Source organism: Etheostoma cragini, chromosome 16, assembly GCF_013103735.1.
Source record: "Etheostoma cragini isolate CJK2018 chromosome 16, CSU_Ecrag_1.0, whole genome shotgun sequence".
NCBI lineage: Eukaryota > Metazoa > Chordata > Actinopteri > Perciformes > Percidae > Etheostoma > Etheostoma cragini.
This window is the reverse complement of record NC_048422.1, coordinates 20,434,208-20,459,450: the sequence shown is the minus strand read 5'-3', so window position 1 is coordinate 20,459,450 and position 25,243 is coordinate 20,434,208. Positions and strand designations below refer to the sequence as shown.

The window sequence follows — 25,243 nt, the reverse complement described above, 5'->3', positions numbered from 1 at the left end:
ACACACACACACACACACACACACACACACACACACACACACACACACACACATACACATACACACACACATACACACTTTTTTTGTTCTAAAAAGAGAAGACCATTTCTTATAGATGCAGTTGACCTGTAAGAGATTTATTTCTAATACAAATCCATGTGTGAGGTGTCTCATGGGGACGTGATTCCAGACTGATAGATGGACCCCGGTGGCCTACTGTGTGGCCCTTCAGGACCTTTTACAGGTTCCCATTTGAGCAGCGCCATCTAGCGGTGAACTTGTCTCACAATCAAAATACTTTGGGCCCATAAAAGTTAGATCCAGCTGCTGGATGTGTCACAACCAGAACTAGCTTAGAACTAACTTCCCTTAAACTAACATTTGTTTTGGTTTGTTGTAAAGTAGGAAAGTAGCCCAGATAGTTTATCTGACAATAAAAGGTTGAAACTTTATTTTTACTGGCCTCTACAAATAATAATAATTGAATTTTCTTTTTGCATAAAAAACGCACTGTTGTAAAACGAACGAGAAATTTCAGAGGGAAAAAAATCCTTTATTCCTTTTCTGTTATTTCTGCCAACTTCTGATGCTATTTCCTTTTATAATGACCGGTTGAAGGCTGTTTTGATCTATTATTCATTCCTTCTGTCACTTGACAGTGTGGAATGACTATTGCATGATGGGATTTCACTCATTCTGTCAAGCACTTTGGACCCTGCTGGTTGCTGTAAAGTGCTATAAGAATAGATGTTTGATTGATATTATAAACTCATGCCTATATTAAGTATTAGTTTCTAATCTATGGAGAAAATATAATCTGATGGAAAAACCTCAATAGGGAACAGTGGACAAACTCGCCACCAAAGCGTTATATGAATTCATTAATAATTAAATGAGCGTTTGATGATGTCATTTGAAAATTAAGTGAATGAATCAGCAGTATACAAATAAACATGGGTTTTTGCAACGAGGCTGTTGTATTTATCGAATAATTTTGATTAATCAGTTTTTGTTAGCCATAGTCGCCTCACTGATTTTGTTTCATGGTAATCAATAAGCTGTCCGTATGGATTGGGCGGTGATTTAGTGTTGTGTTTCCTCAGAAATGATAGTAGGCTAGAACAATCCATCATGGATTTATCAAATAAAACATCTTTACAAAGAGGTCACCGTGCCTGTCACATGGACGTTCAACAGTTAAGCCTATACATGCACGCGCTTTGGAAAACTTTAGCTAAGTCTTCAAACCTTTAACAACAGTCATGTACAGTCATTTTGTATATAGGCTATATTGGGTTTTCTCTATTTATTTTTTATTTCATTTATGATTTTTCTTTTTAAAGTTTAATTATATTTAACAAAAAAGATGAATATAGGCAAATTCCACATAGGTGTTGGCCTATTGATTTTATTTGAAACTAGAATACACGAACGCTATGGTGAATAACTCACGAACTACACCAAAAAAGTAGTGTGAGTGTATTTCAATTGAATAAAGTGAAGTTTGCAGAGCCAGAAAGATTGAATTTACGCACAAGTCATGTTTGTTAGAAGAAGAAAAAATCTGCATTAAATGAATGAAGACTATGCGATTTTTTCCTCTCTTCTTGAGCCGACACCTAGTCTTAACATGCGTGGTAAACCGCCTCCAAAGCGCTTCTAAACTCCCCCTCGGATCGCCGATGAGGGGGTCTCCGTGCCACGGGCTACCAAGAAAGCATTTTAACGCCGTCCCTGCCTGCCTGCTCCTTGCTCTGACAAAACCCCCGAGTGTACCGAAACGGTCCGTCTGAGGGGGGTCTGTGCATTGGCCATGTGACCAATGTGGATCACATGCAGAAGAGGCGAGGCAAAGTACCACACCAACAGAGATGCTGTGGGTGAGATGGACTGCAGAGAAAAGTGTATAATCCCGGCTATACGCGAAGAATAACTACGGAAGAGGATTAGGGCCACATGTAAAAAAAAAATGTATGAAGTTGTGAGTTTAGTGGTACTTCAGTACCACCAATACTGTTAGGCTATATAACACCAACGTGTCGAGGACCAGTGTTTAGTGCACATTTGGATATGATATTGTTGTGTTGTGATGTAGTTTATGGTATTGGAGAATATAGCAAAAGGATGATTTGATGTCTTTTAGTTATTTTTTATCATAAAAACCATATAGGTGTGAAGGTACAGTGATTAATGAACAAATGTGAGAGCTATTTAGGCAATAATATATATTCATGCATAAATCACATCAACGTCACACTGGTGTTCTTGCATTTTTAAACCTAAATTTGAACTAGAAGATCAAGACAACAATTTGTCAAATAATACAACAGTTGAATAAAAATATGATGCATGTCCTCCTCATCACACCCCCGGTGTTTATAATACAACAATAGTGTCTGGGAAATGGGCACAGCCATTATCATGTAAAAACAGGCAACATGCCAACAATGAACTGTAATATGCAAATGTAACCTCATCAGCACACTTCTACTAATAGTCAGCTGCAGCCTGAACTTCTTGTGCATGTATTCCATCAGCAGTCGACTCGGCAACACAAAGAAGCAGACAGCGGAAAGATGTCTTAGCGCTTCCATATTGATCTGCCCTCCCTTTTGAGGCATGCTTACAGACTTAAGAAGAGTTAAAAATATGATTGACCTGAAAACTTATTTAAGAAGCAGAGCCCTTTGCAAAGTTGTTAGGTCATCCTCAGAATCAAGTCAGCTCAAATCAAAAGATTCAAGATAAAATTGGTTGATCGTCCAATAATCATCCCATGAGTTATGTTTAGACAGTGTCTACAGCCCAGAGCACCTCTGAATTGTAAGTCTTCTGAAAGAACAGGATGAAGGTGTCATACTCTTGTTGTCATGTTGTTTTAAATACATACTACACCCTGGGGTGTCCACCTATTAGCAGCACCTCTCACTTTGAAGTATTTCTCCATCAAGGATCCCTCCTATTTAGCATTCTGCAGGTTGCAAATAATCCTGAGGAGAACAGGGCCTCTTGTTTCCCTGAGTTGGTAATGGATCACAATGACCTGCCAAAAGAACACTGAAAATAAATGAATGCAAGACTCACTGCAGCAAGTAATCAGTTCAGTCTCCTGTCTATCTCAAACATCTCTATACATTGTGCACCTGCATGTGCTTCACAGTAAAAGCCTTTCACTCTTGGAGATGGAGAATCTGACAAAAGCAATTCATTAAGTAAGGAAGCATTATCCCGAGTGGCCTTTTTACAGTGAAGCAGACAGATGAAGATGGCAGACGGGTCTGGGGTAGCCCGGTGTGCTTGTCAGACTGACTGAACTAACACCTTTTGCCATTAAAAGGTGAGCACAGTGGCTCTGTTATAACATGTGGTATTTTTATGATGTTAAACAAACAAAAACATCATTTTGATTTCATCCTACTGTAGTCAGTGGTGGAAGAAGTATTCAGATATGTTACTTAAAAGTAGCAATACTACACTGTACAAATACACAAGTTAAACTTCTCATTCAAAATGCTACTTAAGGAAAAACAAATTAGCATCATAATATAGGCTCCTTAAAGTACCAAAGGTAAAAGTACTGATTATGCAAAATGGGCCGTTTCAGAATCATATATTATTACCGGTTTATAAATAATAATAATAATAATAATAATAATAATGTATTATTTTATTAATCCTGGAAGGGAAATTGTAATCTTAATATGACACATATGGCACATAATATCAATGCATTCAGGTGCATATTACCTTAATGTTGCTGATAAAGGTGGAGCTCATTTTAAATGCTTTATATACTGCTGGTAGCTTGGTCTTGTTAAAATATCATCATTTATTAGATCATTTTATATTTGTAATCTAAATTTGCAAAGTAACTAAGGCTATCAAAAGAATGTAGTGGAGTACATATTACAATATTTGCCTCAAAAATGTAGTGCAGCAGAAGTATAAAGTAATTGGAAATACAACGTACCCTACAATTGTACTTGTACAGCCTAAGAGTACAATACTAGATGTAGCCTACTTTGTTAAAGTCCACAACTTACTGTAATGCATTTCAGAGGTTGGTACACCCAGGGAAAATGTAGCCTATAAGCTCCTTTTTTTTTTTTTAAACATGCATTACAATTTCAAATAGTGAATGTCTTCTCAATGTGATGCAGAGCAGCCCAAAACCCAATTTTATGTGGTGAAAGTGTCGCCTGCAAAGCTAAACACAGGGCTAGAAAAACCCTCCGCTAAATGGAGCTTTTTGCCGTACGTCACTTCCTCCCTCCTCTCTCGCTTCCATCTTGCTCCCCGCATGTGTCTGCTGTTAGTTTACAGGTCAGTGAGGAGCTTTAAATACCTTCTTCCCTGCACTGTTTCTCCCCGAAACGACGGCAAGAGGTAAACGAAAGTCTTTTCTCACTAGATGGCTGAAATCTGCCGGTGTTTGGGTCTAACATTACTGACGCAGTGTGTGACACGCCGCCCACTCTACAAGCTCTCAGTTAGCTAAGAAGCTAGCTCAAGTTAGCTTCCAAGTTCTTCCACAAAAGCTAAACCACACCTTGTTTCGGTGCATTGGTTGGTTGAATTAGCCCGCAGGCGTTAGCTTAAAACTGCCTGCCATTACCCATGGTGCTTCTGGTTTATTTTGTTTGCCCCCCCTGAGCCTTTTGTTGTGTGCACAATACAGACAACCGAGAAGGGGAACTGTTAGCTAACTTGGCGCACTACACTGTGACACTGACAGCTCCACGTTTGGTTTTTACCGTTTAACCGTCGACTAACGTTACCACACCTACGCCAAAGCCTCTCCTCCCTGCGTCTGTGTGTTTACATGTGTCGGTGAGGCTGGGTTTGCCATTATTATAATTAGGGTGGGAGGTAACATATTAGCCAATTTGACAATGTATGGCTACATTGATAATAAAATAGATACAACATAACAGTTGTAATGTTTAGCATGTTTGTGTGGCAGTTGCACAGTCGTCGATTGCGATGACAGTAAAAAACCGAAATACAGTGCAGCCCTATTCCAAGCCAAATCTGCCTCCTCGCAAACTTTGATCCGTCCCGCACATTAATTTAGGTTCTCAATACATTTTGGCCGCCTAGTTTTGGACCAAACCAATGACTGAAACATGTTTAAACTGTAATTACGCGACACAGAGGTCCCACAGAGGCAGAGAGTTTGCGTATCGGCAGCATCAGGCTGTGAAACGGGCTGTTGTGTCTCGACTCTGTTAATAATGTAATTTTTAGTATTTGCTAATTTCTATGTTGGTTGAGGAAAGTTTTTGCCTTTTTTGTGGGTTTATGTCAACCAAACCAAGTGAGAAAACTATATATATTTTAAAAAAGCATATCTATAAACTACAGTAAACATGTCTGGCTCTAGTGAAGATTAGTTTGACACCCCTGCTTTACACCCTATGTGTAGGCCATATTGTTAGTCTTCTGAGTTACAACACAAGCTGCATCTCATTGCCTCCTATCCATGCGGGGAAATCACGGGAGGAGAGAGGCAATGAGCAGATGTGTTTTTAGAGGGATGGCACGTCCTTTCACCTGAAGCATCACATGCATTCGCCAGCTGTCAGGCAAAGCTAGTAACTCCTTCAGCTGCACGAAATCTGGGAACGCTGCTCCCGTGTACCGCTACCACGCCTCTGTGATCCCTTCTCGATGCTCGGCCCTTGGGGCAGAAATAGGAGCTATGAACCAGCCTTTGCTGAGGAGGGACAGAACACCTTCTGGGTCAGCCGGGGAGCCGAGGAGCTATCACATAAGGCCCATGAGGAGATGCAGCCATTGATTGTGTCTTCAGTCGGCACACAAACGGACCAGATGACACCAAAAACTTATCACTAAATGCACTAGCCTCAATATGTTTTTTGATGTTTTTTTATGTCGGACATCTAGGATTTCCAGTTTGTTTTGATTTACAAAAGTCTCATCTTCACGGTGTTGCTCTCTGAAAATCTCCTTACTTGCATGCTGTGCTCTGTTTTGTGGGCCTGATTTGCGCTGTATTTGCATCAACCACATGAAGTATTGTGAATGACCCCTAACATGTTCTTCTGTCTTGAACGTGTCATTTTAAGCAGTTTCATGTTATCACACGCTTTGTAATGTTTGCAAGATATACAATATTACATACGTTAATTGCTAAATGTCCAAAATGAGTTTCAAAAGTGTTGTGCTGTTGACACTCACATAAACTTAATTTAACTTTCTATTTCAGATGAAAGAATCAATTATGAATCAAGAAAAACTTGCTAAACTACAGGCGCAAGTCCGCATCGGTGGGAAAGTAAGTAACATAGTTATAAAATAATATAAAATGCACATTCACAGGATCCCTGAAATGCGTTTGGCCATGCACTCTGCCTTCTCTGCTGTTTCTTAATAATTGATGCAAAGTAAGGGTTTTACAAATGGGGTCAAATCAACTACTCTTTCAAAGGAAGTGAAACGAGTTACTACACACTTGTACTAAAATAATAAAACCTAGATTAAAAGGGGCAAGGTTACCTCCTCTTTCTTTGCCTGCCCAGAGAATTTGGCACACCCGTAAGAGAGAAACATCATGGCTTGCAAAGTGGCAGTTGGTCAAGGCCACACCCCCACCTTCCTACTTCACTGTGGGACTGGCTCTAGTCAGTCTAGTGGTCATTCTGCACCAAGGCAAAATTTTGGCAAAGTGACTTCAGATACAGTATTAGGGGAGCACTAAGGCCTTTGTAAAAGCACCACATCATGGGACCTTTAACCTCCTGAGCAAGTCAAACAAACAAAAAGAATGTAGCTTTCATAAGAAAAGATCATTTTATCTATCGTTTGCTTTACATAGCAACAGTCTATTTTTTCATGAAGAAGTGTACTGTGGGCCAGAGAGTTACTCAGCTTTAAGGCCCATATCCCATAAATCCCAAATCCAGTCTACATGTTATGGAAACAGGAGATGATGCATTAATAAATCATTAAGAACTGACTGAATGTTTCCATAGGGGAGTGCTCGCAGAAAGAAGAAGGTTGTACACAGAACGGCAACCGCAGATGACAAGAAGCTCCAGTTCTCCTTAAAGAAACTCGGCGTCAACAATATCTCTGGTATTGAGGAGGTAGGCGCAACCTTTCGGCCCAGCTTTGACCCACTGTGATCCCAGGAGAATCTGTTTCACCACTGGCCGTCATTTTGTCCTTAACAGTAAAAAACGGTGGTCTGTTACAGGTTAACATGTTTACAAATCAAGGGACGGTCATCCACTTCAACAATCCCAAAGTGCAGGCATCCCTCGCAGCTAACACCTTCACCATCACTGGCCACGCTGAGACCAAGCAGCTGACCGAGATGCTGCCGGGTATCCTGAACCAGCTGGGAGCCGACAGCCTGACCAGCCTCAGGAGACTTGCTGAGGCACTGCCCAAACAGGGTCAGTAACCAGTCGTCATGCTGAAGTAGAGGCGTGACCACATCTTGTCAGATTAAAAGCTTCCTGTTAGACCCAGCATTAGAGAGCTCTCTCGCTCTCGCTCTCGCTCTCGCTCTCGCTCTCGCTCTCTCTCTCTCTCTCTCTAATGCCCCAAATAATAATCTTTAAAAAAAATGGGACACTTTACTCTACAACGATATTACTTGAAATAAATAATTATTAGTTATACACGTATTTTCCCTACTTCTTACCAATGTTTCCTGTTCTTGCAGCCTCTGATGGAAAGGCGCCGATTGCAACAGTAGAAGAAGAGGATGAAGATGATGACGTTCCAGGTGAGTGCTAGAGTGGCGGGTCCTTGTAATATCATTCTGTTGCTTCACAGCAGACAAACCTACCAGCCAGGAAGCTAAGGAATGTACTGCTGTGTGCACCCTCTTTGGTCAGTTGTAGAAACAACCTGTAGCAACTCCCGTGATCTGGAAGGTAAAATGACCATTTCTATAAAGGAGTCTGGTGGCCTTGAATTGAGCAAAATGTGTTTTTAGCCACCTAATTTTTTTATATATTTGTTTAAGTTCATGCAACATTTTTGCGGTGAGGACAGGTCTGTGTCGTCGTGTCCCCAGCCCCACACAATATTTATTTACCTATATTCACATACATTGAGGAATATTTTCAGTTGTGATTGAACTGTATTTTTTGAGGAACTATAAGGCGCTTAACATCTACAACAGGTCTACCAAATGAATTTTACAAGACATTCTTAATAGGGAAACCAAAACCCAAATGACTACGTCTATAGTCTATTCATATCAACACAACAGTATGTTGAGTTAAACTGGACGGGCCCCAAGACCTCTGAACAGTAAACGCGGGGTGCATTATGTCAATGGGATAACTTTAAAAGCGACCGCGACTACATTGTGCGTCTGCCCAATTTCTGATACCGTGGCGTGCCGCCACCACAAAATCAACATAGAGGAAACACTGCTTTACCTTGCTGCTGTTGACCATTTACGACGGGAACTAAAGCTGGTACATCAAGCCCCCAGACTCCTTTGACAGAAACAGAAGTTAGACCTCTCAGAACACGGGAGCTAGCTGCTACCGGTACTGTTGCCTAGTGTTGCGTCCGCAGCAGTAACATTACATCGCTCCTGTGGCGTTATGTACCAACTTGGCACAGCTAACATAGACACAGCTAGCTCACATTATCCATAATTGATTAGCTCGCTGTGGTAACAAGGCCGAGTGGGCGTTTCTATTTGGAAAACCCCGAAAAATAACGCAGATGGACTCCGCCTTTTAAACTGTCCATGCATCAGTTCTACCATTAACAAACTATTACCTGAACATGTTATAATTCAAATGTGGGGGTCTTGTAGGGGTGGGAATCTCTTGGCACCCCACCTCCGCTAGATCAAGCTTAGATTTTGACATATATTTGTTACTCACGTTTTAATGAAATGCTTTGTGTACTGGGGTTTTATTTTATCATCACTCCTTAAACATGCTAGTGACCGTTCCCTTCTCTCACAGCGCTCTTCCATGTCAGAGGCTCAGTCATGTTTAAAGGTGGAGAATTCGCTTTTGAAAAACTCATGGAAATGTTTTGACAAAGCATAATAGCATGTGATTATTAAAACAAGATATATATTTTAATGAAAAATGTAATCCACGTCGTCTTAACGTTCTATTCGGGGTGTGATTTATTTCTTTTTTCTTCAAATTCCACTATAAAACCCACACATTGTCATTCATTTTATAAAACCTGAGGGTAAATGTTAACACCGATTTTTCTTCTTATTGTATAATGTCGATTTTCAAGAATACATTGCTATGGAAACTTGCTAAGAAGTCATGGAATAGTATTGGTTAATATGCGTATGAACCCTGTTCCTAGAACATGAACCATGAGGGAGGTGTGTGTGTCTGTGTGTGTGTGTGTGTGTGTCTGTGTGTGTGTGTGTGTGTGTGTGTGTGTGTACACACACACTATCCCATCCTCTTTCAGTCACTCAGTTTTCAGATTTGTACATGTCTGGAGACTAACTTTTAAACAAAACTAAAGAAAAGTATTATTAACTTATCTGAATTGAGCATCAAATCGCTCTAGAGAGAATCGCGATGCATCTAAGAATGGATTAATTTTCCCACCTCTATTGTCTTCCGTCAAACGCCTTTGCAGTCTCATGTGGAAATGCTCCCTCGCACTCTTTCATTATGAGGCAAGGTCTCTTTTTCCCCTCTGTCAGTTCAATAACCATGGCAGGTTTGTTTTCTTTGGGCTTGTAAAAGGGGTCATTTGAAGGGGGTTCATCAATGACTTAAAAATGGTTTTGTGTTTGAATCTCATGTCTGTTGTTTATAAGATCTTAAGCTCGAGGTTTGGATCCCAGACATGAGGTTGCCATTACAACAATCTCATCTTTTCCCAGCCCCAGCTCTCACTAACGTAACAGACCATTACACTTGTATTCAGCAATGGGAGCAGTTGAAGCCTGATGGCACAGGGGTTAACAGCCATCACCATCATGTTGTTGTTGGAGTTAAGTTTCCTTTTTGTTCTCCCACTGAAGGAACATGTTTACTCAAACCTTTTGAATTGTTTCCATTTTAACCCTCGACCCTTTGGGCCGAAAACGTTGAAAGGCAGATTTCTCACATTTCATGGAGCAATTGAAGCCAATTTTTTGGATGCTTCACGCCATCATTTTTACAGCTGCTCTCAGTAGTTGCGAGGGCCTCATCTGTCTAACACATTGTAGGAGAGGAGTGGGGGGGATGAGCAAATCATTTGGATTGCATTCCACCTAGTATCATGTTTCGGATAAACACGCTTTTCCTGAATTGTGCTTTGGCACCTCACTGTCATTTGTGTGGATTGACATGCCTTTCTCCAGGACTCAAATCAATTCACCACTGAATCTTTTGTTGTTTCAGACCTGGTGGAGAATTTTGATGAAGCGTCTAAGGATGAGGCTAACTAGAGGAAATGGGACTCCCTGAAGTGTCAAAACTTGACAGGACCATGTGAGGCATGAGATGTTGTTCTATTTGGAGAGGTGGAAAGTTGATTGTTAAAATACCTGAGAGAAGATGGATAATCTGTGAGCATTCTGTAAAATGTGCAACACCTGGGGGAAAAAGTACTTGCCTACTCTTAAGGGAATTATTTTTGAGTACCCTTTATAGAATAGTACTCTTAATTATAAAAAAACAGGAGTAGCAGTATTTAAGCCGAATGTATTTTAGTACTCATTCCACTTCTTCTTTTCCACGAGACTCCCCCAAACCATTGTTGTGCTGTGTATGTCCAGTAAGAGTGAGATATTGTGTGTAAAACTTGGCGTACAAGTCTCCCGCTGTGCATCTTTTTTCTCCATGTTACTGAACCTTAATTCTTTGTGGCCTCACTCAAACCACCATATCTGGAATCCAATAAACCTTTGCTACTGTCAATTAATAGCCCAAATTTCTGTTTTTTTCACTTCACATGTATCATGTCCACAGCTGAAATACTTTAGTTACACTTCTGTTAATTGCTCAGCATCATCGAGTGTGAAGCTTGATCTCTGGCCAGACTGTTTATATTTATTTACATCGGTAAATACAGTGGCCAACAGGGGCAAATAGACAAAACACAAGCATATTAAGAAAACATCTTCATTCATTTGACAACACTTGCGCAGCATTTAGCAAGTACACACAACACAAACATATACACAAACGCTCTGCAGATATAGAAATGATGAAAAAAGAAAAGCACACAACCCCCAAAAACAAATGCAACAAAAAATCCGCTGCGTCCAGTTTACATAACGGAAGTTCTCCAGGCCTCTAGGGGATCAGCTTGATTTTTTTTTTAATTTTTTTTTTCGAGCCCACGAGTTAAATCTCAGAACAGTGTGCAACTGCTTTGAGATCATAGACTGTAAATATTAAGTCTGTTTGAGGTATGTTTTCTCTTGTTTGGTGGGTGTGTCTCTAGTTGATTGGCTCAGGTCACAGGCGATACCCAATCAGCAGAGACGTGTCTGTGAACTCCATGGGGTCGAAGATCAAGCTTTTCCACTTAGCGCTCCCCCTAGAGTGCTAATGCTGGTGCAATTGTTTCTGGGGGTTGTGTGCTTTTCTTTTCACATAGTTTCTATATCGGCAGCGTGTTTGTGTGCGTGTGCAGCACATTTGCTAAATGCTGAAAATGAATGTTTTATTAAGTTGTTTTGTCTAGTCTTATATGTTACATAAAGTTGATGTTTGTTTGCCCGTTGGCCACCATAGTTAAATGAGCACTTCACTGAAATCAAGTAAATTTAAAATAAGGAAAGCATTTTTGTTCTTTCCATTGCTTGAATCCCAACTGCATTGAGAGGTAAAGGATATCAGATATTGTATAGATGTTACCTATTTGCTCTAACACTATGATGTAGAGACAAATAAGACATAAGACAAAATATACAACCACAAAATTGTGTAAAAAATAAATAATGGCATGTTATTAGATTCTTGGCTCATAACTATAATCCTATAGATTTACCTTCTGTGATACTTTTCCTCTGCTTCTGTATGAAACCACTCGACAGCTACTACATATTTAGTCTCCCCATGACTGACTCTGTTGAATGCAGTTGAAAAATATCTTTTAATTAAATAACCGCTTTATATCAGTGACTACAAACAGTGGTTTGACCTTTTCAACTTGCTGTCCGTTACATTTCTGTACAGGATGGGCGTTACTGAGGTCAGTACAAGTTATTTGTTGATACGCCACCTTTGACTGGTGTAAAACACGAGCACCATCATGCAGTGGCAAACAGCACCACAATAACCTTTTGGGACATTTTAAATGAGGTCTTTTAAAATTCACTACACATCAGTGGACATTGGTATCACAATACACATACATCAATATGAGAATTCTACCGCATTACAACAGAAACAATGAATAAAGTCGGTATAACCAACACAAAGATGTTCAGGATCAGCAAACAGCCGGTACCGTGTGCATTCCAGTCTGTAAGAAGGTATTTCCAATCCCCCCCCACTGCAGTCTTCATACGTGAATGAGCCACAGACATGTGCTTGGTCTCACTATGAAGACTAGACGGCAGGAGCATGAGGCAGTTTAACAGATTACATTAATTTTCTTTTACTCATAAAAACGGTTTCTTATAATGGTTAATACGTTTAAAAAAACACTTGCCACTACAAGAATAGGTTGGAACAGCCAATGATTGCATGTAATGTAATATACGATATTAAAAGAATCCAAACAAACCCTTTGTGTTTAAGGTAAAGCAAACTCAACCATACCCTGCTCTCCACAGTTGCCAGCATACTACAGGTGGAGTGCAGTGCATGCTGGGTTGAAGCTCTTTTTTTTTTTTTTTTTTTATGGTGCTCATAATTTTATGAACCCATGATAAAGTTGACTAAAATTAATCTTAATTCCTTAATTAAAAAAAGAAAAGAAAAAATCCAACCTTTGAGGACGCCAATTTTCTTTGTGAATGAATGATGTATCGTAAATAAATAAATGTTCTTCTTTAAAATACAGGGGCATGAGTATACACACCCCTATGTTAAATTCCCATAGAAGCAGGTGGATTTTTATTTTTAAAGGCCAGTTACTACATGGATTCAGAATACTGTGCTCCAGCTATTAGGCTAACTGGAATAAAACCATGCTGATCCCTAGGTATGGTGAAGGGTATGTGATGCGGGGCTATTTTAATTCCAAAGGCTAATGGAACTTTATCAGGGTGCATAGTATCCTGGATCCATGAAACAACTGGCCTTTAAAAATAAAAATCTGCCTGCCTCTACGGGAATCTAACATAGAGATGTCTGTACTCATGCCCCCTGTATTTTAAGGAAGATGTATTTATTTACTATGCATAATTCGTTCACAAAGAAAATTGGTGTCCTTAAAGGTTGGATTATTTTTCACCATTAAGAGCACCACTGTATGTCCATATCAGATATGCTACTGCCGCATTCAATGGCAAAAGTGTTAATCATTTTGAAAGAGTTAAAATTGAAAATTCACACAGTGCAAAGCTTCATGTGCATTATGGCAACAAAATAACACTATGTTGTTAACGGGGTTAGAATATAACTTAATGGAACAAAATATTCCTGTTGGCTGACAGCGGGGGGGGGTGGGGGGGGTGCTACATGATTGCCCGGCGCCGAGCATCGCCCCTTCAGGATTTCTTTTCCTCAAGTGTCACAGTTCATTCTCTGATTCCCATCAGTAACTTCAGTAAGTGCGCCTCCATCACCTGTTGAACTAAACAGAGAAGCATACAGTATGTTAAAAGTCCAAGGTGATGTCTTTAAATGTATTTTGTCAGTCCAAAACTAAAGAGTTTAAAATGATATTGCTCTATTATAACAATAAAAGCAAGAAATCTTCACACATGAGAGGCCAAAAACAGCTTTTTGCATTAAAAATCACTATGACAATCGCTTATCAAAATAGTTGCCGGTTATTTTTCTGTCGATCGATTCGTTGACTAATTGTTGCAGCTCTTGAACAAAACTGTCATTTCAAAGTGAATACGTAAGAACACCATAAAATGGGATTTGGCAGAAGAAGTGACTGTTTTTCTGAGAAGCGTTTAATTTCTTGGAAGCAGCACCAACTCATGTCCGGCTCAGATCAAAGTACGGTCAGACGGGCATTTAGACGAAGTCCAAGCTGCCTCCTTTCAATCTGTGCTGTCCACTTGTGGGTTCATCAGGAGGATGAAACATATTTTGGCAGAATTGTGAGATTATATATTGAGTAGTAAATAAGTAAAATATTTTTAGTGAGCCTTTATTTGAAAAAAAATTCAATGTATTTGAATAATGTCTAAGATTATATTATATAGTCAATGACATGCTTCACCACTGCCTGTGGTGGGGAGTTATGAGTAGACATGGCGCTGTTTCAAGGGATCATGATAGTTTGAGAACTCAGTTTGAACAGTGGAGAAAGTACTCTTGTCCACATAAACATTAAGGCTCAGACTATGGTTGCGGCTGAAATTGCATATTCTGCACTACATACGATGCATACTATCGTTCAACTTACTTTTGTGTAAATAAACAGTTATGTAGGGCTGGGCAAAATATCAATGTATCAATATCGCGAGATGAGACTAGATATCGGCTTAGAGTTTGGATATACTGTAACATCATAATATTTGGTTTAGTTTAGTTTAATAGTTTATGTGAACAAAAACTACATTAAAATAAAAGATGTATATACATGCATTCCTGCATACATATATCATTATAATAACAGATAAATAAGGTAATGTACTTCTTAGCAAAGTCTTCCAAAATTGAAAGTCATTCAAACAAATCAAAAAAATTTCCACATTCAAAAGGAGTAGAAAGAAGTTGATAAACAACTTATCAGGTCCGACCCCCTTTCTCTACTTTTATTATTTAGTAAATCTTATGCTTCAGTTATTTACACATTATTATTTACACAGATGCATACAAACACATTAACACTTTTTTTAACGTTTTTTTTCTTCCCTTCCTTCTTCTTTCTACATCATCTATCTATAGCTGATTAAATAACACATCCATACTAGACTTAGTATATAGACATATTAGTATGTAGACATATTAGCATATAGATGTACAAATATATAGACATACCAGTATATAGACATATCAATATATAAATATATAAGTATATAGACATACCAGCATATAAATACCAAGACACAATACAGTCTTTCTACAATACTAATATGGTAAGTGTTGTCTTTACCTGTAAAGTGATGTAATTTTCTGAACTTACCAGACTGTTGTATTTAGATTTACCCACTTTACCCACAGTCATTAAATCACTTCTGGAGAATATTTTATTAAAAATCTCATTGTGTAAATAACATTTTGTTAAAGCACCAACTACACAATATTGTCACAATATCGACATTGAGGTGTTTGGTCAAGAATATTGTCATATTTGATTTTCTCTATATTGCCCAGCCCTGTAGAATTATGTATCTTTTCAGACGCACTAAGCTGTAATTTCCATCATCACTTCCTGAGAGTCTCGTTGCCATTGAAGACACATAACCATGGAAACCACTGCCGACCTCCGCTCTGGCTTACTGAAAGAGGTGAATAGCTAACCCTAACTAAAAAATGTCAAAAACTGTTTCAGCTACTAAATAGCGTGTTAGTATGGAATGCTGGATGCAGCCTATGTGTTTACTTTACCCTTACCATTCCGGTGGCCCATAGCCACAGCCATGTCCATTGCATTGAATCCAGCGTCTGACTCAATGGTAGGATCAGCACCACTCTCTGGAAGACAAGCAACATACCAAACTGTATTATTGTACATGTTAGACACACCACATAACATTTCCTAATCAAAATCATGGCTATGTTTATCCCCTGTAAGAAATAGTAACACAGCTGAATAATTGTGGGAAAAAATGTGTCCTCCTTACCTAACAAGATTTCAACACAGCGCACATGGTTCCCGTGGACAGCGTACAGCAAAGGGGCTCCTCCGTTCTGAAGCCCACAGAAGGAATATTACAACAGGCCACATAGGCTGATGATCACAGAGCTTTATTTCACATCCTCAACATTAAGACCCTAGCACAAAGTGAGTGAAGGATCTACATTATAACATTTTTTGCTGCGGTTGATTCTACTTAAGCAGATCCAGTAAACATGTGATAAAAGCTTTGTATTCATACCCAGTCATATTCATTGACGTCAACCCCACAGTCAATGAGCATCTTCACAATATCAGTGTATCCCTTACTGCAGGCCAAGGACAGAGCACTTTCCCTCCCTTTGGCCAGAAGGTTGGGGTCGGCAGCCTACAGCCCAGAATGATACATATCAGTAAATAAATAAAGAGAGCATGCTCTGATATAATGAAAGCATGAGATATGAATGATATGTAAAGTTTCCCGCACATTTTGAAGCAGAAACTCGACCACAGCGATTTGTCCGTGTGCAGCAGCCCACATAAGGGGGGTAAAGCCTTCTTCATCTTGGAGGTTGATAACAGTCTCTGTTAAAAGGATACATAAAAAGATTTACTTAAACCAATCACAAAATGTATTTTCATCTTCATACCCACGTATCCTGTGCAGGAGTGCGGCAGGGCAAGACTAATATCCGTGATATTTCAAATGCAATGAAGATATGACTTTTCTTAATGTTTACTCTGTCTTCAAATGATGGTATGTAGGTGTTTGGAAACGTTATCAGACAGCGTATCTTCTATGTAATTACATGATATTGCTTGCATTATATATTAAATACCATTTCTTATTTAGCATGCGATTCATGTAAAATAAATATCAGTAGCATTCTTTCAAAACCATTTAATAAATAAATAATTGTTGAAGTGCGTCTGCTGCTTCTTAAATTTGAGTATTGCTTTTTTAAATCTTATATGATAGTAAACTACATCTGTTTTTTTATTAGTATTAGGCCAACAAAAGAAGACATTAAAAGACATCACCTTGGGCTTTGGGGAAATTGTAGAGGCCATTTATCAACATTTTCTGACATTTATTAGATTTAAAATAATAATCAAATTATAATAAGTAAGTTAGTTAGTGACAGCATTTAACACCAGTGGTTATGAGTGTTGTTTTAGATAATATCATCACTGCATGATTATGAGATATTCTACCCATTTGACGACCCAATGGGCTGATTACCTTGTTCAATCCTGCTGGCCAGAAACACCATTTCACCCTGAGCTGCAAGCTGATGAATGGACAAAGCTGAGAGGGAAAATATGCATGTATGGATTAACATTTTGACTTGATTCATGTTAAAAACATCCTATTAAATAAAGTCAAAACAACTCTGGTACTTACAATGCACCAAAAGCGGTGTGGAAGAAACCTCATTGCCACGATGTTTATTGGTGAGGGTGGTGGACTGCTTGATGGGGGAGAAATGTTTGGTGGTGGATGGAGTATAAACATGGCGCACTTGTATCCCCGGGGAAGGTGAGGTCTGGATGTTGCACTCAGCTGAAAGAGAAGAATTCAGTCAGGGGTGTAGTCTATGTGACACGCAGTGATACCCACTAAGGAAGCTCCAGGATTTCCATGTATCCACCTAAAAATGCCAACAGACTTTCCCTTATAATTTTAATGTGTTTTAAATTGTCATTTGGGATTTTTCTCCCCTTCCCATAAGTTAAATAAAGGTATTTCCACCGCAATTTGTTGCATTCAAGTGTGTCAGAATCCAGGAAATTAAGTCTTTGGTTAAAGGGCATCTGCTTTCTAAATTTGAGTATTGCTTTTTTAAATCTTATATGACAGTAAACTACATCTGTTTTTTATTATTATTATTATTATTATTATTATGATTAGGCCAACTAAAGAAGAGATTTAAAGACAACACCTTGGGCTTTGGGGAAATTGTAGTGGACGATTTTCACAATTTCCTGACATTTTATAGATTTAAAATAATAATAATCAACTGAGAAAAAGGTTAGTTGCAGCTTAATGCTTAAACAAGTGGTTATGAGTGTTGTGGGCCAGTATGAATGGCGCATATATATATATATATATATATGTATATATATTTTTTTTATGGTAATGCTACAGTATGGCCACTACTATACACCACTGAATTTAGTGTCGAGTAAGTTTAAACATGTTCCAGCTTGCTATGTCGGACATTATCACAAGATAACCAATTTGAACTCTTACCTTTGAATAAAACGGAAGCCACCTCCAGATCAGAGTTGACCTGGTCCTGGATGTTCTTGCTGTCCTCCTCGTTGAGCGACTTGACAAATCGTGAGCAAACATTCATGTCAAAGCGGTTGGGCAGGATGAACTTGATGCCCATGGCCACATTTTGGGCGCCCGTGTCAACTGGGCTCGCTCCAACCGACTGCTCCGTCTTGATGGCACTCAAGTCCGGCATCACGCAGATCCCCTCCATGTCCTCTGCTGACCCACCGGAGGCGGACACGGTAACGTTGTCCATCCTCTGATTTACTCACCGAGCCGTCACACCGAGATTAAACTGAAGCCAGCGCCCACCTGAAATACAAAAACAAAACGGTCGTCAATCTCATTTCACATTACCTATAGCGCTGACGTTGCCTAACGTTGTCTGGCAATGCTAATCTAAATATAGCAGGTCGTCACATTAAATACCTAATAGGCTGTCTGTTAGCTTTCAGCTAGGTTAGCTGTTGTTGTTGTCGTAACCTTCCCGTTAGTCACGGAAACTAACCGCGCTAAACGCATTTGAACATGGAAACACATTTAAAAAAGGCTATTATTAATGATGAATTAAGAAATGTCTTACTCGATAAGGCATTGTTTTATTTAAATATCCTCATGCGGTCACTCTTCTGTATTCGTTGTTTTGATATATTAACGCATGCGCAATTGGTTTCCTCCAGAACGGGGTGCATCCACTATTTACCTCCCCCTATTTAGTTCCGTTGTCGTGCTTACAGTTGACCTGTGATAGGAAGTGTTCTTTTGCTGGGAAAGAAGAAACGTGTCCGTATTCAATATGGTTGGCATGATCTGCAGTATTGTTTAATTGTATAAACCCATTGTTGAGTTTGTGTGACTCTGTGTATTTGTTGAGTTGTATTTAGCCACACAGGCCTATCTAGGTACAGGCATTGGACATCAGTAGGTTAACAATGCTGTGTGGTATTAGTTTAACATTCTTGTCCCTATACAACGAAAAATAAAATAGTTTGACACTTGACACAGTTACACTTTTAATTTTCCTCTCCCGGTCTGTTCTCTAGTACCTTGCTCATCATTATCTACTATATAGTCCAGTCATCACTTGATCATCATGTTATTCCTGATTTGTTCACTCCCTTGTTTCTCTATTAAATAATCAATAACTAGCTACTCTATTGAAATGTGATTATGAGTTACTCATTAACTACTGGATTACTCGTGTTGATTTCCTAATCATTCCTCATTTGTTCCTTGGTAACTTCTCAAATTCTGTGGCTCTTTTTGTAAAGTGTTACCAATTTTGTAGCTTTATTTTCAGTAATTAACATGATTTAATGCAACTTCTGTTCTCAAATTTTCTTTTCGGATTAAACGAACATTAATAAATACATTTGGCATGACATTTGAAGAAAGCACCAGGGCAAATACAAAAACATGAGGTGCCTGGGTAGCTGACCTGGTAGAAGGCGCGTCCACGTATGGAGGCTCTGCCCTCGAAGCAGCGGCCGCGGGTTCGGTTCCAACTTGCGGCCCTTTGCTGCATGTTCTTCCCTCTCTCTTTACCCTTTCATTTACAGGCCATTAGTTACATAATAATAAGAAATAATGAAGGAGCCTTTTACATGGTAAAAGAGCACATTTTAATCTGAAATGATTTTCAAGTTACTACCAGATAAAACTGTTGCAAATTTAATAATCACTTCTTTATAGTTAATTCATACAGTCACTAGCTAAGATGAAAGATTAAATGATTCAGGTTTTGTGTTTTGTGGATTGTAAGGATAAAGTTACCCATAGCCAACATGGATGTGGATGGTGGAATGGCAGGCACTGCTTCAAGATGACAGAGCTTAAACAGACACAAGTGAAAAGGAACAGCTCTACCGACAAAGAAACATTCCAATCATTAATAATCTTGAATATTACAATTGCATAAAGTCATCTAATTATCATTAGCTGACATCATAACTGGCTCAGGTGTATTTATGAGTCTTATCTGGCAGTCCAACTCTGTTATATGATCATTGATCTTGTGGCCTGAGGTCACTGATGGCCAGATGTTACAAATAATATTCCACTTCATCCCCAAGAAGGGGCTTACTGTACATGAGAACAATTCAACAAAAGAGAAGATTTTAGATCAGTTTACCACAGTAAATCACACAATTCCTTTTTTTTTACAAATTTGTTCCAGCAGGGGTTATTATCTTTGCTCAAACCTCCAAAATGTTAATCTGATTTAGAGCTAATATTTCCTCGGAATCTGTCAAATCCCTCTATCGCAAGCTACAAACATGGCAGTAGTCTTCTTTTTTAATGTGGTGAAGTCAGAGATGAGGAGGGTTTCACCATGCTTCCCTGGCTGTATGGATATAGTTCATGTACTTTTCAATGCATATCTTCTGTCTGTCTGGCTATCTATCTAAATTATCTTTTGTTTTACTCTGTCAAGTATCATGACTTTCTTTGTTTGTTTTGAAATGACTGTCTCAGGCCTGAAAAGCTGTAAAGTAGCGATTAGGCTTTGCAGGATTTACAGTGTTAAACCCCCTGAAATATTTATCCCAGTCCTTAATTCAGTAATTCTACAGTGTGTTGATTGCTGATGTTGGTAAACCTTTTTCTTTATCCATGTTTTGAGGCGCATATATCGAGTGATCTTTAGACTCGCCATATTTCACTATGCAAGGTTAAACATAGAACGTCTCTTTTCTGATACTTTAACTTTTTGTGAGAGGAAACCCTTCCTTTAATTAAGAATAAAGAAAACAGTTTGAAACAATGTTTCAACTGAGGGGTGTGTGTTGCAAAATTCAAAACTCTCAACCTCAATTCAAGGACCGGTTTCTTTCTCATGATTAGTGTGTTTGAGAGGTCAAGAGAAGCTTTGGATGCTCAGTTTGTTCAGGTAAAAATGACCACACAGCGCACCATAAACTGTTATTCTAGGACTGTGTATGCAATGTCTTTTCAGAGAGCTGATTGAAGCAGTCAGATGACCAGTTGCGCCTACTACATGACACCACCAGACACGTGTATGTGTCCTGCGGTCTATTTGTGCAGCAGTTGTTTTTTCTGTTTACTTGTTAGTTTTTTGAGTCTCTAAATGAGGAGGGTCAAGGAGGGTTGAGGTCTGTACATGCTGCTGCAATGACAATAGGTGGAGATAAATAGCTTCAGTTGCATTGAGGAAGTTTTCTCTTTCTGTAGAGACCCAACATCACTTGTAGCCTATAGCTTATCTCAGCTGCTTTCTTTTGACAGCATGTGATAAATTCCACAATGTGCTGCTCCTGCCATCTACAGGACAGCTGGATCACATGCACTAAAAACAAGATAAGCAGAAAACAAACCAGATTATACTTTGTGGTGCATTTTTTGATTGATTTATAACTAATGACCATGCGATGGGACCACACCAGCCAATAAGACTAAGGGTGTAAAGTTAGGGGGTGCCTATTTACTTTCCCTACTTTTTACCCCCCTACTTCCGGCGCCCTTGGTTGGGGCAAAGCCATCTTTGAACATGACCTCCATTTTGATCTCAACCACGCACGTGTAAAGTATTGTGATTGTGTCTTACATGGTTGTTACTCTATTGTGTTGACAAAATATATACACTCAAAACCACTCCTCTGTAGTACTTTCTGCTACAGTAGATGTGTCAAGGGCACACGCACAGAAACACACACACACACACACACGTCACAAGAGGTGTTTTACATTAATCCAACTGCATGAGAAAGTAGTTAAGTGCAATGCTACACCGAATATTAGATTTTAGACAGAAGTAGTACAAGTACTAATCAGTACCCAATTATATTAAAAAAGTAAGGTCCCGTAATCAGTTGTAAGTATCGGTTTACCCATGAGACAAGTACATGAGACACAGTTCCATTCAGAAGCCTGCATTGTCTATGTTCTCCCTCATGTCACACCTGTTAGCTGTCACATGGAGATACCAGCTGTGTAACGTGAGCTCCAAAAAACACACAGAGAGCCAGACAAGCACACATGTGCAATGTGCACACACACAATTTAGTTTTATTTATAGTATCAAATCATAACAAGTTATCTCGAGACACTTTACAGAAAGAGTATAGACCACAGTCTATGATTTATAAAGTGCACACAGACACACACACACACACACACACACACACACACACACACACACACACACACACGCAAAAACAATTGCAAGTGTGGGGAAAGATCATGCCTGTTATCTGTATGAAATCCACATGATGGCAGTATTGTAACTTCAAAGTAAGGCAGTGTTGTTGTAGACCATCAGCTGTGACCTCATTTAACACATGTAATCTGTTGCTCATTATCAGTCCGTGAGTTAAGACTGGGAGCAGGAAGGGTGGGAAAGTCTTCCTCTCGCTTCCTGTTACGTTCCTGTGTGTGATTATGGTTCCAATCCAACTGGGACCTGGGAGCTTTCTGTCCAATAGAAGGACATTAGGAAGTATTTCATGCAAATTGAACACTGACACAGGGCTGTCTTTTCCCCTCAATGCACAAATCATTTAGACTTGGATTACAATTCTTCAAATTACATTACTGTCAAATGTCTGTAGTACTAGAATAAATCATATCACACTGTCGAAAATTATAGGATACAAACCCCTCAGATTAACTGAAGCAGTGGTATAACATGAGTTACTGTAAGGTCCTATAACTAATGACAACTGCTTAATATCCCTTTCAGCTCCATAAAGCCTATCATGCTAAATCTTGGAATGTACTGAATTCATCAAGGGAGCATTTCTTTTCACTGAATTTATCTTCTCATTTGTAAGGAGAAATATTGTGTTATTTCTTCATTCAAAAGTAATAGCCTTGCTTTAAAACATTTTTGGGGTATTTTGTGTTTCTATTTTATTTTTTTACACTTTTTAGTACAACAAGTTAGAGGAAATGCTCATTACTATACAGTCACATGTGTTGTTTTAATATGCATTTTGGGAAATCAATAATTTTTTGGTATCAAAATTGGGCAATATAACTATATGCACTGCATGTAGTTATATTCTGCAGTGTTCCTTTGGTGTTGGGTCATGTTTGCTAGCCCCAAACCTTTAAGGAGGACTCAGTTTGACACATGAACTTCAGTTTATTAGGCCCGAGAAGTGTTTCTGGATCTTTGTCTTCAGGGTTAGTTTTTTTTTGGAGAAATGAGCAGAAAGCCTGTTTTACAAACCAGAGGTTTGGGTCTTTAAAGAAGACAACACATTCTTAAAAGACAGTAGGTCAAATAAAATGCATTCTTGTGTTGCATTGTGGGAAATGTAGATACACATTTTCTTTGGAGCCATTGACCCATTCTTTAGACTAAAAGTTAGGATCATGGCCTCTGCTGCTCCGATTGTGACCATGAGTCCCATAACTTTTAGGAAGGGCAACACTAAACTACAAGAAGGCCACGGTATTATTAGAGTATTAGTATTAATGTATTCATGTGTAAGCAGCATTTTAATGTTGCTTTACGTACTGTTTAACCTATAAAAATCCATTATATTTCATATACATTCAAATGTAGTGAAGTATAATATCTATCACTGAAAGGTAGTATAGTTTAACGTAGAAATAGTCAAGGAAAATTAAAAGTACCTTAAATATGTAGGCTACTTGTAAATAGTAAATGTACTTAGTTAGTTAACACAACTGCAAAAATGTGAGCGTTGCTTCTTTTGTGTACAAAGTCAACAACACCCTCTTTGATACAACTCAGCATAGGTGAAAGTGACGTCACTTCAGCTTGTCTCTGATTGGAGGAAATGTGTACCGTGTACGCCATAAAATGCGGGATGTACGGTAAATATAGCCCATGGAAATATTATATAAAGCATTCAGTCTCGCTATAAACTTACTATATCCAGGGGGATTCAACTTTTAGGGTTAATATAAACAGATTCGTGGTAGTGTTTCTGTCCTGACTGCTTTATCCCATATGCTTCCCATAGGCCGTTATGTGTGTGAGAGAGAGAGAGAGAGAGAGAGAGAGAGAGAGAGAGAGAGAGAGAGAGAGAGAGAGAGAGAGAGAGAGAGAGAGAGAGAGAGAGAGAGAGAGAGAGAGAGAGAGAGAGAGAGAGGGCGGCCCAAAGCTGCAGAGAGGAGACAAACTCGCGACACCTGCAAACAAACTCCCAACCAACCGACCGTCACCCGGAGCGAAGATCCACATGAAGCGGAATAAGGGTGTGAAGAGTGTTTTAGCTCTGAGAAGCAAGCAACTTCAGTGAAAGATAACAACAAGTCGTGCGAATTGAGTTTACGGCAGACACAACCGAGGGCTGAGAGAGAGAGAGAGAGAGAGAGAGAGAGAGAGAGACGACTACAGGTAAAGACACGCTGATTCTTCCTCAGTTAAAAACGTCTCCTTTAAAAAGCTTTTGATGAAACAAAAAAACAAACTGTGCAGTGAGCTTACTAGGATGATTGTAGGCTATCTTCGCTTTTAATGACGATCCAATGCTGGTGCGTTTACAGGTAGGCTAGCCTCAAACGTAAAAACAAAGCCTGGTGACTTCAACGCAGGCAGTCCCGATGTTACTGATTCTCTCATAGGCTACTGCGTGTGGTCTTGTAGTAATAAGTGTGTTTTTCCCCGCTGCTCTAATGGGTTAACTGGCTGTATTTGATTGCAGGCGTTTTCCCTTCCCGCTGAAAGCAGCACAAGTCATTATTGTACCTGAAGGATGTGTTTGAGTGCTCGTAATGTGTTTAGTAATGATCTGAATCCTGTTTTCACCTCGTTGTGTGGGACTTTTTCGACCTTTGAGTTTATTTTTCATTATTGCTTAAAGAAACTTAAATACAGTTGTCACACCTTTTTCAATGTGACTGTGGCACTGCGCGTGAGCATGATGCTTATTGTGGCATCTATGAACGTTTAATCATTGCAACAAGCATCATCTTCTTAGAAGTAGTAACACTAGTTCCAAATGTATCTCCGTGTACCATGCACATTCATGGGAATAGGTGCTGAAAGCAGAAAGGTGCACCTTGTCGTTCAGCCTATAACTGATTGCAGTTTGTCATGTGAGAGGAATTAGATTCTTCAATCATGCATCAGCTGAATAAAAT

General features: G+C 39.1%; 2 protein-coding genes across 3 annotated transcripts; one reads left to right on the top strand and one right to left on the bottom strand.

Moving 5' to 3' along the window:
- The first annotated feature begins 4,190 nt into the window (after positions 1 to 4,190).
- btf3 (basic transcription factor 3) lies at positions 4,191 to 10,892 on the top strand. 2 transcript variants are annotated; one of them, XM_034895586.1, is made up of 6 exons: positions 4,191 to 4,323; positions 6,230 to 6,298; positions 6,996 to 7,109; positions 7,220 to 7,421; positions 7,694 to 7,756; positions 10,368 to 10,892. In XM_034895586.1, the coding sequence occupies exons 1-6, from the start codon at positions 4,240 to 4,242 to the stop codon at positions 10,412 to 10,414; spliced, it is 579 nt and encodes a 192-aa protein (XP_034751477.1). In that variant the 5' UTR covers positions 4,191 to 4,239; the 3' UTR covers positions 10,415 to 10,892. The 2 variants fall into 2 exon arrangements, with proteins under 2 accessions (XP_034751477.1, XP_034751478.1); XM_034895587.1 differs by having other exon boundaries at positions 4,243 to 4,386.
- A 2,751-nt stretch (positions 10,893 to 13,643) lies between these two features.
- Positions 13,644 to 23,025, bottom strand: ankra2 (ankyrin repeat, family A (RFXANK-like), 2). Its single transcript, XM_034895585.1, has 10 exons — positions 23,010 to 23,025; positions 18,750 to 18,797; positions 18,140 to 18,478; positions 17,291 to 17,449; positions 17,129 to 17,194; positions 16,373 to 16,470; positions 16,148 to 16,273; positions 15,893 to 15,959; positions 15,663 to 15,743; positions 13,644 to 13,719 (listed from the first exon to the last, which is right to left on the bottom strand). Exons 3-10 carry the CDS (start codon positions 18,420 to 18,422, stop codon positions 13,664 to 13,666), a joined length of 936 nt encoding a protein of 311 aa, XP_034751476.1. The 5' UTR covers positions 18,423 to 18,478; positions 18,750 to 18,797; positions 23,010 to 23,025; the 3' UTR covers positions 13,644 to 13,663.
- Between the last annotated feature and the right edge of the window lie 2,218 nt (positions 23,026 to 25,243).

Bases quoted from the DNA above. Each gene is read 5' to 3' on its own strand.
- btf3 (XM_034895586.1), top strand. From the start codon at position 4,240: ATGGAGCTTTTTGCCGTACGTCACTTCCTCCCTCCTCTCTCGCTTCCA. The intron at 6,299-6,995 runs GTAAGTAACATA...ATGTTTCCATAG, and splicing joins AAGTCCGCATCGGTGGGAAA to GGGAGTGCTCGCAGAAAGAA. The intron at 7,110-7,219 runs GTAGGCGCAACC...GGTCTGTTACAG, and splicing joins ATATCTCTGGTATTGAGGAG to GTTAACATGTTTACAAATCA.
- ankra2 (XM_034895585.1), bottom strand. From the start codon at position 18,422: ATGGACAACGTTACCGTGTCCGCCTCCGGTGGGTCAGCAGAGGACATG. The intron at 17,195-17,290 runs GTAAGTACCAGA...TTTCCCTCTCAG, and splicing joins CACACCGCTTTTGGTGCATT to CTTTGTCCATTCATCAGCTT. The intron at 15,960-16,147 runs GTATGAATACAA...TGTGGGCTTCAG, and splicing joins ACGTCAATGAATATGACTGG to AACGGAGGAGCCCCTTTGCT.